At 40.6% G+C, this 11311-nt stretch overlaps 1 protein-coding gene across 1 annotated transcript; it reads right to left on the minus strand.

Annotated features, from left to right (window-relative positions):
* Positions 1–976: 976 nt before the first annotated feature.
* Positions 977–1941, minus strand: LOC128125118 (synaptobrevin homolog YKT6-like). The gene has a single exon (XM_052762147.1). It carries the CDS (start codon positions 1833–1835, stop codon positions 1239–1241), a length of 597 nt encoding a protein of 198 aa, XP_052618107.1. The 5' UTR covers positions 1836–1941; the 3' UTR covers positions 977–1238.
* Between the last annotated feature and the right edge of the window lie 9370 nt (positions 1942–11311).

The following is an 11311-nucleotide window of genomic DNA, read 5'->3' on the forward strand; positions in this document are numbered from 1 at the left end:
AGACAACTCTGGTTCAAAACTCAGAGACACTAGCATCCCAGCGGTTGTTTCTGGGGAGACAGGATCTCATGATATACTCTGTGCACAGCAGAACATGAAGAGGCAATGTGAGACCCAGCACATCCTGGGTTCACCAGACTGTGCTGGCAGTGGGTGCTAGCTCAGACCAACCCCTCAACCTCCTCTACCCTGCAGCTGTCTCTGACTGGAATGGGGGTTGTAGGTCAGAGCTGGACAGACCACAGATGAGTGCTGGGAATCTTCGGGCTGCTGGCACCTGTCCTGGTACCCACAGGAATGACTTGTTCAAACATGCAGGCCCCAAGCAGTTGCCAAGACAGTCTTGTAAACACAGAGACCAATAAACTAGCTCTGAGAGATGGCAGCCCCCACTACTTTGATCTTGATGTCCAAAGTCCAACTGCAAGTCAAGGTGAGTGCGCCTCCACACTGGACAGCTGAGGGCACCTGTGTCTGCTTCTTCCCCTGAAGATGGACACTATCAGCTGACCCTCCCAACACCAGAACAGCCCCCAGTCTGAACAGTCTGCTGGCTGATAAAACCACAACTTACACATCTCACCCTTCTCAGCCCATTCTAAGGACCTCACAAGCCATCTTTGTGTTACCAGATAAAAAAAGGTACTTAGGATGGGCCCTGTCCCTGGCAGACGCCAATTCTAGCAGACAGGCAAGCCAAACAGGGGAGACCCAGTGACCACTGCCTTTCACAGTCCTGATGCTGGTCATGGTGAGCTTCCCCCAACCCCCAGAGTGCAAGAGAGGAGAATTCAGGAGTGTTCAAACTCTGCCTACCCAGCCCTATCACCCGAGACTCCCTCCCCCCACCCCACTCACTGGAGAGTTAATATTATTAATGCACAAATGAAATCCTAAGTCATACCAAGGATCAGGAAAAAGATTCCTTCCCATAGAGCCTTCCAGGGTTAGCTGAGAATAAGCCCTTCAGCACCTATAAGAGCCACTTAAGAGTTTATGGTTTCATTTTCCCAACATTACATCTTTGAGGACCTCAGATTCTTTCCCAAAGTCACAAGCACACATATGAACGTCAATGTTCCCACCCTTAAGTCATCCCCTTCACTCCTCTTGAGAACTTCAAAATAAAAAGAGCCAGTCAGCCTGGCTCCAGGTCTTCTTCTAGGGTATCGCTTCATCTTCAGGGGCTGTAGTTCTGATGTGACATGACGATCCAGTGCCTGCCTCTGTGGGCTACATCACATGATTGCACAGCATGAATTTTGTTTCCGGGCAGTTTTATACAAGGCTTTCGACTGTGTTCCCAGTACTTCTGATTTGGATACCAAGTCATTAAGCTTCTCACCTCGCTCTAACAAAGACTCCATGGTGTTATGCAGAATGATTTTGGTCTCATCCAGTTCAGCTTGTACTTTACTCATGGGATCAGCTTCTCGGGGGTTCTGGTATCTACTAAGGTGACTATCCAGGGCTGTGTATTGGATTGTAGCAGGTGATCCTACTGGCCAATCTATCCTATCGACCTGCTTGGAGAATTCATCTAGTACCTTCTCCAGCAAGGTAAAGGCCACTCTGGAAGGATATTCGCTGTCAGCAATGACCACACCTGCAAGACTGTCACTCCGGACGTAGACATGGCAAAGATACTCTTGTTCCTTGACAGAGGCTCTGCTGCCTTTTGCCGAGCGTTCCACAATCAGTTGACTTGTAAAGGTCATGAATTCCTGAACACTGGACCTCTGGAAGAAACTGAAGGAAGACACGTCGTACGCGGCTTTGAGCAGCACCGCTTTGGGCTCGCTTTTGTAAAGGACGCTGAGGCTGTACAGCTTCATGGCGCCGCACCTTCGGGCCGCCGGCCGGACCCCAGACCCGCTCCCAGGAGCGCGGCCACCGTCCTCCAGAACAGCCGCGGCCGGCTGCTGACGGGGCCGCGCCGGCTTCTTCCTCCTGGAGGCTTATTCTTAATGGTAAATGTCCAGCCTTAGCTTGGCTTGTTTCTTGACAGCTTTTCTTAACTTTATCCTGCCTACCTTTTGCTTCTGGGCTTTTCCTTTTCTCACTTTTGTACATCTTACTTTCACTCTTACTCCATGGCTGGCTGTATGGCTGTGTGGCTGGGTGGCTGTGTGGCTGGGTGGCTGGCCCCTGACGTCTTCCTCCTTCCTCTCTCATTCCTCTTTCTGTCTCTTTCTTCTTTTCCTCCCAGATTCCCCTTCTATTTATGCTCTCTGCCTGTCAGCCCTGCCTATCCTTTCACCTACCTCGCTATTGGCTATTCAGCTCTTTATTAGACCATCAAGTGTTTTAGACAGGCAAAGAATCACAGCTTCACAAAGTTAAACAAATGCAGCATAAACAAATGCAACACATCTTTGCATCATTAATGCAAATGTTTCACAGCATAAACAAATGTAACACATCTAAAAAGATGTTATTCTACATTTCCCCCTTTTGTCTAAAAAGAAAAGTTTTATCTTTAACATAGTAAAACTATATACAACAAAAACAAGTATTAAGTAAGAATTACATTTACAATATTCTGTCCATTTGTACGTAGCATATTCAGAGAAAATAATGCATTATCTATCCTATCTTAGTGAATCCAAAAGTTTTACATCTAACTTACCTTCTATCATAACTAAGGAAAACTGCAACTATAAATATCTAGTCTTCAACTCCATCATAGACCCAGAAGAATGTAATATTATCTAACAACAGAGATATTTGGCTGCCTGGACAGTCACCCAAAGTTCCTCTACAATGTTGAGGCATCCATCTTCAGCCTACAGGTATAGAGTATCTGGCAGACTTTTCAGTGAATCGGGAAATTTGAAGGACTGTCCTACCTTGTATTGGCAAAGTTTTTCAGTGGCTTTACTCTGTGTCTTGCAGAGTGTCTGACAGACTTATCTCTAAAGCAGGAATCTTGAAGGACTGTTCTGCCTTGTTTTGACAAAGTTCAACAGTCTTTTTCCTGTGTGTCCTGCATGTCCAATCTGTACAGCACATTGTCAGCAGTCAAAGACAAGAAGAGTTTCTTTGCCAGTGGCTAATCTTGCCACGATGAAAGCAAACTCCATAGGGAGTTTCTTCAATACCCATCATCTTCTCTGAAGTAGATTGGTGTTGCCAGGAGTAGATGTGTCTCATTGTCATGAAAAACCTTAAGTTAATAAAACATTTTAAATGCCATATTTTACAGGTCTTCGAAGTGTTTGAAGACCATTTAGTCTAAAATATAACTATTTAACCTTGAAAGCATACCTAATATGACTACAAGTTTAATTATTATACATTAACTACTAACCTCATTTCTTATTTATACTTTGGAGTTTTAAATGAATTACATAAGCATGATACCCCAAACAGGAGTAGAAACATATATTCAGTGTAACAAAATTAACTTTAAATTTGTGTCAATATACCAAAATCCATGCCAATGCAAAATATCTGAGATTAACAGTTGTCTTTTTTTTTATCCTATATTTCCCTAAATATAACAAACATCCGTGACCTACCAATTAACCAAAAGCCTTCCAATACCCACAGACAGCAGAAAGCAGTTTGGAGAACATAATGCTCATATTCCCAAGAGGTGGGTTCCTGAGAAAATTTGAGATAATGGCCAAGTCCTGGGAAGACCAGAAGCAACTTTTGCTGATAGATATCACCTGTCAAGGTTCAGGAGGATCAAACCTAATCCATATTAACCTGGAACAAATCCATAGCCCTTTCTGTCCTGTGGAAACAAAACACGGAAGCATTTTTTATTTCTATTTGACAAATATATTTATTAGACCATCAAATGTTTTCGACAGGCAAAGAATCACAGCTTCATGGAGTTAAACAAATGAACAAATCTTTGCATCATTAAAACACATGTTCCACAGCATAAACAAATGTAACATATTTTAAAATAATATTCTACAACAGTTATATGTTAGTTATTATGGGTAGGTCTGCTAAAGGCTAAGATAAATAACACCAGCCATTAATATTAGAACAGCAAAGGAAAAGTGAAAGGGGGGAATTAAGTACAGAAGGAGCACAATAAGACTAAAGCAAGTGATAAGGGAGCCATGGTTCAAAATAGAATGAAAAGAAGACAGAGTTAAGAAATACAATCAGTAACATCAAGCAATTTTAGCGCTGAGAAGGCTGAGACAGCATGTAGTCTGCTTTCTATTGCTTGGATAAAATGCCAAAAAGCAACTTGAAGAGGAAGGAGTTTATTTTATCTTATACTTCCAAGTAATGGTCCATCATTGGGAGAAGTTGGGACAGGAACGCAAAGCAGGAACCTGGAAGCAAAATCTGAAGCCAAGACCAAGAAGTAACACTGCCAACTAGTTTCCTCTCCCTGTGGGTTTGTGAAGCTTATTGTTTGTTGTTGTGTTTGTTTGTTTGTTTTGCAACCTTGACCAACTACTGACAATGGGCTGGGCCCAAACCCTCCTACATCAATTCATAACCATGAAAATGCCCCACAGGTCCTAGAGCCCAATCTGATAGACAGACGCATTTTCTCAGTTGAAATTCTCTCTTCCCAGATGACTCTGGCTTGTGTTTAAGTTGACACATAAAAAAAGCCACCAACACAGTTCACCCCTTGTCAACTTGACACCAAAAGGTATCATTATTAAATTATAATTGTTCCATTCCTATCTGTCCCAAGATCACGTTACTATCATAATATAAAACATAGTGTAACTTTGAAAATCCCATAGCCTTTTTAAAAACTTTAAAAATTCAGTCTCTTTAAAATATCCCAAGTCTCTCATTTCTTACCAAGAGTTAATAACCAGGGCACAGTAAAAATTGAAACCAAACAAAACCCACATCCAGTGGTATGAAAAAGAGATATTTAGTTCAATATACAGTATCAGGGAGTCATGACTTTCTGGGGTCCAAAAGACTTGGTCAGATCCACTTCTCTGGCTCTCTTATCTGCCACACGTACAACTTGTTCAGTGGGGTAGGGCCAGCTCCCTCTACAGTTGTTCTTGTCCTTAGTGGTCATCCCACAGTCCTAGCATTTCCAATATGCTGGTGTTCCCACTGTGACTGGGCTGCACTTTTGCAGATGAAGTATATTCTCCCCAGATGATCCTGGCTCATGTCAAGTTGACAGGGTCAAATAATCTAACTGGTGATTCAAATGAGAATGGCTTTGGTAGGCTCATATGTTTGAAAGCTTAGTTCTCAGTTGGTGGCAATGTTTATGTATTAGAAAATATGGTCTCACTGTAAGAGATGTGTCATTGAGGCAGGCTTGAAGTTTCAAGAGTCCCAGAGTACTCATTGCCTCCTGCTTGATATCAGATATGAACTCTCAACTGCTGCTCTGCTGCCTGCCTGCTGCCTGCTGCCTGCCTGCCTGCTGCCTGCCTGCTGCCTGCTGCCTGCCTTCCTGCCTTCCTGCCTTCCTGCCTGCCTGCTGCCTGTCTGCTTGCCTGCTGCCTTCCTGCCTGCCTGCCTGCTGCCTGCTTTGCTGTCATGTTCCCCACCAGAACATGGATAAATTTCTACCCTGGAATTGTAAGCCCCAAATAAACCATTCCTTCTATAATTTGCCTTGTTCATGTTGTTTTATTACATGAATTGAAAAGTAACGAATACACTAGCCCCTCCCCCACTGCCACCACCACCAACTTCAGGACACTCTGTGTTCTTCAGAAAATTATATTTTACAAATCACAACAAACAAACAAAACAAAATAAAAATGTTGGAAGACACAGGGCAACAAAAATCTGATCTACTAAAGTGAAAATAGATATTAAAAAAAGGTAGTAAAAAGTTTTAAAAGGAGAGAGAGAGAGAGACCAGAGCAGGAATCTAGAGTCTGTATGCAATATGTCTCATAAGCACAGATTCCAGTTCTGTCTCTGAATTGGTCCCTCATCATGTGGTTGCCATGCCATCTATGTGGCTAATTCCAAGATACAACTCAGGCCAGATTCTCAACTCATAAGACCATGTGAATTCCGATGTGAAGTTTTCTATTTCTCCCTAGAGGCATTCTGTAGGCCAACTATCAGAATATACCCCTATGACACTTGCTTGTGATTTCCAAAGTGCACTGTAGAGAAAAAAATACTTTCCTTCACAGCAAAGGTTCCAATAATTTCCTGGAATTTTGAATAAGACATGACTGAGCTCAACTCCTTTGAGCACACTGGTAAAATCCCACTACAGTTTGATATTATTCATAATCCAAAAAATTATGATGAGATAGTTCAGTCTTCAACAATGACAATATCCTTTCCTGTATACTTTGCATGATGGTAGAAGCTCTACTAGCTTGTGGATTATGAACTATAATCCAGAAATGGTGGGCACACTTGTGATCTGGATCTTAAGGCAGGAAAACAACATGCCTTTGATCTGGATTTTGAGGCTAGAAGGCATACCTTTAATCTGGGCCACACCTTCTGCTGGAAGCCTATATAAGGACATGGAAAAAGGAAGGGTTGATTCATTTGTCTCCTGCTTGCCCTCACCTTGTCAGCGCATCCATCCCTTTACTGGCATTGGAGCGTGCTTCTTCAGGATTCTAGCATATACAGAAGACCAGGTGAAACATGCAGCCTCATGGGACTGAGGAGCTACTAGAGTCTTGGGACTTTCCATTTCCATTAATAACTAGCCATTGTTGGGCTGCAGCCTGTAAGTCATTCCAATAAATGTGAATATGGGAATTTTTTATATATATGGGAATATATATATATAATATGTATATAATAGTTATATTACATATGTAATATATTTCTAATATTATATAATAAATAAAAGGCATATGAATAATATAATATAAATATGAATGTATATGTAAGTGTATATGTATATATATATATATATGAGAGAGAGAGATTCATTCCACAAGCTCTGTGACTCTATAAAACTGACTAATACAGAAAGGAAGGAAAGAAGGAATAAAGGGAAAGATGGGAAAGAGAAGGGGAGAAAAGTCCTTAAGAAATTTTGCTTCAAAGATCAATTGTTTCCAGAATCTAATTCAGAATAAGTGCTGGTTACAGTCTGTTTCTTGTGACATGACCTTTTCTCCTCAAAAGATGGGAATAACAGGTGTTCTTTGACCTGCAAACTTGCTTTCTGCTCTCCCATTCCTTAAAAAAAAACAAGGACAACCACACCACAGTATCCTTTGCTTTCTCAAAGGCTTTTACTCTACAGCAACTTCATTTTATCTTCCCCAAAGTATTCCAGTCATTTATCTCTGTGTTTGGAGACTGGTCTCTTTGATCTCCATACACCTGACCCAGGATAAATCCACAGCTCTTCAGGGAGAGGGCAGACGTAAAGCATAGTGAATGATGTTTACTTTTCCTTTTTACTCACTGAGGGTATCAGAGTGTCACCAGGAGCAGTATTTTCTAGCTCAGTATAGAATAAAATCAGAGAGCTAGAGAGATGACATCCTTTGTTTATCTTTGTCATAATTTTGTTTCATGGTTCACCAGGAATTTTAGCTGCCCAGATATTATTCTATACACGTATTGTTACCCCAGTTTTTCTTAGCCTTCATTGTGTAGACTTTTCCTGGGAAGACATAAACAAATGTCCGCTCAACCTAGACAAGACACCAATAATAGACCAAAAGAATAGTACTCCCTGAGTCTAGCTTGCTGAACCAATGACTGGATAGGGTTTACCCACACCATGGTGGTGACAGTGTAACTAAATCACTCAGTCTGACCTCAAAATCTTGGCTATTATAGTCAGCTACCAGAGATAGATTTAATCAATTATGATAAAAGGAAACAATAAAATACAGAGCACACACACCAAACACCTTTCTCCATTCATTCCTCTCACAGATAGTTTTAGTCTGGCAGCTTCCTGAAGAGTTTCTGGTTCACCAAATGGTGGTTTCAGCCTTTTACGAATAGGAAGGATATAAGTTTACATGACCAAGGTAGAGCATGGTCTGTAGTAATTTCTGATCTTACTAATACTTTCAATGCAGGAATGTGTCCTTATCATACTCAGGGGCCATTTTGTCTGTTTCTAAGACCTCGTGCTAGGGGTTACAGTAGGCGTTTTCCTTTATTGTAACAAAGTACCTGAGACAGTCTAAGCTCATAAAGAAAACTATTATCTAGATGTGATTCATATTTCAGTCAGAGATTTAAAAATGAAGGAAGTTATCTCTGTTGATCTGAGTTGGCTTGGCTTAATCAAGAACTTCCAAATGACCCCCGGGAGGACCTGAGCAAGATGAAATGTGTCCCGTGAACTGCATCAGCAGTTGCCGCCTCTTTTCAGACAGGTCAGACCAGAACTACAGAGTTCACGGTCTCTGCTTCCTTCCCCTTTGGAGCATAGGATCTTGGGTAAGTTGGTCAAGCACGCTACCAGTGAGCTGCAGCCCCAAAGCTTTGGCTTTTTGAGACATTGGCTCAATATAAAGCAAAGGCTGGCCTTCAACTAGCTATGCAGCTCAGGATTGATCTACAAATATCAGTATTGTGTCAGCCTCCTGAACGTTGGGATTGCAGAAGAGAAATTTAACAGCTGGTGTCCCCATATCCAACCCCAGGGACCCCTCTCTCCCTCCCTTCCTCCCCACTCCACCTACACCTAGACATGTTTAGGTTTAATTTCTCTCTTTGAACCTGATGGCAATGCTCTCTTGCCAAGGGTTCTTTCCTACTTGAATAGTTGCTTGTGTTTATTTTACACAATTAATTCATGACATGGAACAGAAGGCTGACAAAGTTTTTTGTTTGGTTGGTTGGTTGGTTTGGGGGCTTTTGTTTTGTTTTGTTTTAAATTAGATTCTCAAATCTAAAGTGTGCCATAACCTTCCACTTGTGAATTAGTTGCTACAAAAACCTGCCATAGGTTCTCGATAACCTACAGCTGCTTGTCCCAAACCCTGACACTATTGCAATGGGCAGGAAATTGACTCCACATTTTTGATGTTCCTATTAGTGCAATTTAAGAGGTAAGGAAAACTGCAAAATACTGCCCAGTGAAGTACTGAAGTCTGGGAAGAAGGAATTTAGAATTTACCAACCATGTTTGATGCTGTTTCTTGGTGATCAGAAAGAATTAAAAGACAGAATGGAAAAGTGACTAGGCATCACCCGCTATCCTCCTGAATGTTTGATACTCTTTAGAGTGTTCCTTCTCATGCCTATAAAAAGACAGAACAGTATTTTAAATTTATAATCAGACCTGGAAGCCACCCTAAGAAATCTGGCTAGAGATCCTTTATTAATAATTGCTATGGATTTGCTCTCATTGTCTGTTCTCAAACATCCTTTATCTGCTATTTACTTATTACAGTTGATCATTCAAATTGATTTCCACTGCCTAAAAGTAAAACTTCATTGCATTTCTTTCTTTGCATAATATTACAACAGACGTAAAGATGTGTAAAATGACTGCACAAAAACATGTGCCTGAGCCTCAATTACATATAAAAAACAAGTGCAGATTAGATAGGTAGATAGATAGATAGATAGATAGATAGATAGATAGATAGATAGATAGATAGATAGATAGACACACACATACATGCATACATACATAGATGGTAAATTCATGTTTAATTGATTTTAGGTGGTTTTTGCAGTATTGGTTTACTTCTTGTATTTGAGATCCTGATTTAGAGGGAGCCTTCCAGCCTCAAATAATCCAGATGTAGGATGACTCTTCCTATCAAAGGACTAAGAAAATTCCTCATCGGGGTGCCCAGCAGTCAAGTTGATAACCAACATTATTCATCAAAATCTCTCCCCACTCCGTGTGTGAGTCTCTGTCTCTCTCTCTGTCTCTCTCTGTCTCTCTCTGTCTCTCTCTCTCTCTCTCTCTCTCTCTCTCTCTCTCTCTCTCTCTCTCTCTCGTGTGTGTGTGTGTGTGTGTGTGTGTGTGTGTGTGTATGCTAGCAGGAATGCATTTGCCACTGCATCCATATGGACATCAAAGGACAAACTGCAGGAATTTATTTTCTCCATTTGCTGAGTAGGTCCTGGACATTCAAATCTGGTCCTCTGGCTTTTGGATGCTTTTGAAAAAAGAGACGGCTCAGTAGTTAAGAGCACAGGCTTCTCTTCCAGAGGACCAGGATTTGATTCTCACAAACCGCATGGAAGTTCACTACTCTCTATCTCCACTTCCAGAAGATTCAAGAGCCTTTGCTGGACTCCACGGGCACTGAACACACGTGGGGCTCAGACATACATTCAGGGAAAGCACAAATACATGTCAAGTAATAAACTTTTCTAATTATCCTTTTTAAAAGTTGGTAAAGCATTAAAGCACAATTTCTTCTAATACATCCCATAATCTGTTTGTCTATTTTTAATTTCATATTTTATATTTAAGAGCTTTATGCTATTTAAAAATTACACTTTTTAAAGCTTACTTAAATGCTTTACTTTAGAAAATACACAGATTTTCCACAATTGAAAAATTAATCTTTTTCCATTATCCCTGAAAGCATATTTTATTCTAATTTAAAAGCTAATAAGGTATTAAATGATATCCTATAATCTTATAATCATGACTCTGCTGTTTCTAAAATTCCAAGCCTTGTCAAGAGGAAAATGACTACACGTGGAAGTGTTTTGATTATGTTGTATGCTGTATATATTGTTTTAGCTGAAAGATGAACACTTACCATGGACATATATGTGCATTACTATCCATGAGTCTAAATCACTAAAAGTCTCTATACAGTAACACAAGCATCTACAAGGTACATGGCTCAAACCTTTGAATTTGCACATTTGATCACTCAAATCTTGTAGAAAACAAGAGAACTCTTGATTTTACAAGTAGTGTTAGAACCATATTAACTTGAAAAAAATTGAAATCAATTTCAGCAACATAGCATCCGAGTAACCCATGAGGAGGTAGGAAAATTTTCCCCAACGCTTGTGGATTTCCTATGAGCAAAGCAGACATGAAGCTGCAGATATACCTTACATGTTCTCTTTACCTTATAGCAATAGTTTCTGGGAGGTTTGTTTTGTAGCTGATCATTCACATTATTCCAGATAGAATTTAGGATTGGTCTGGAAGCAGGTGACCTTATCCTAGTTCATCTCAGTTCAACAAGGTTATCTAGAAGGACTTATTACCAGCCACCTCCAACCCTGACCATGAGCGTGATGAGTTAATTGTCTTCCCCTTCATACGGAGTAACATAACGTAGACTAAGATGAAATAAAGCCCAGTGATTGAAAGGATGGTGTCATTTCCACTGTTGTGTCATATGGAAGATATGTCTTACATATAAATAGAGACATGCACTCTGTATCACATGCCTATACAAAA

This window comes from Peromyscus californicus, unplaced genomic scaffold (assembly GCF_007827085.1).
Source record: "Peromyscus californicus insignis strain IS unplaced genomic scaffold, ASM782708v3 Scaffold_4__1_contigs__length_199733344, whole genome shotgun sequence".
Lineage (NCBI taxonomy): Eukaryota > Metazoa > Chordata > Mammalia > Rodentia > Cricetidae > Peromyscus > Peromyscus californicus.

What these genes read in the sequence shown, in the direction of transcription:
- LOC128125118 (XM_052762147.1), bottom strand. Translation starts at nt 1,835, where the DNA reads ATGAAGCTGTACAGCCTCAGCGTCCTTTACAAAAGCGAGCCCAAAGCG.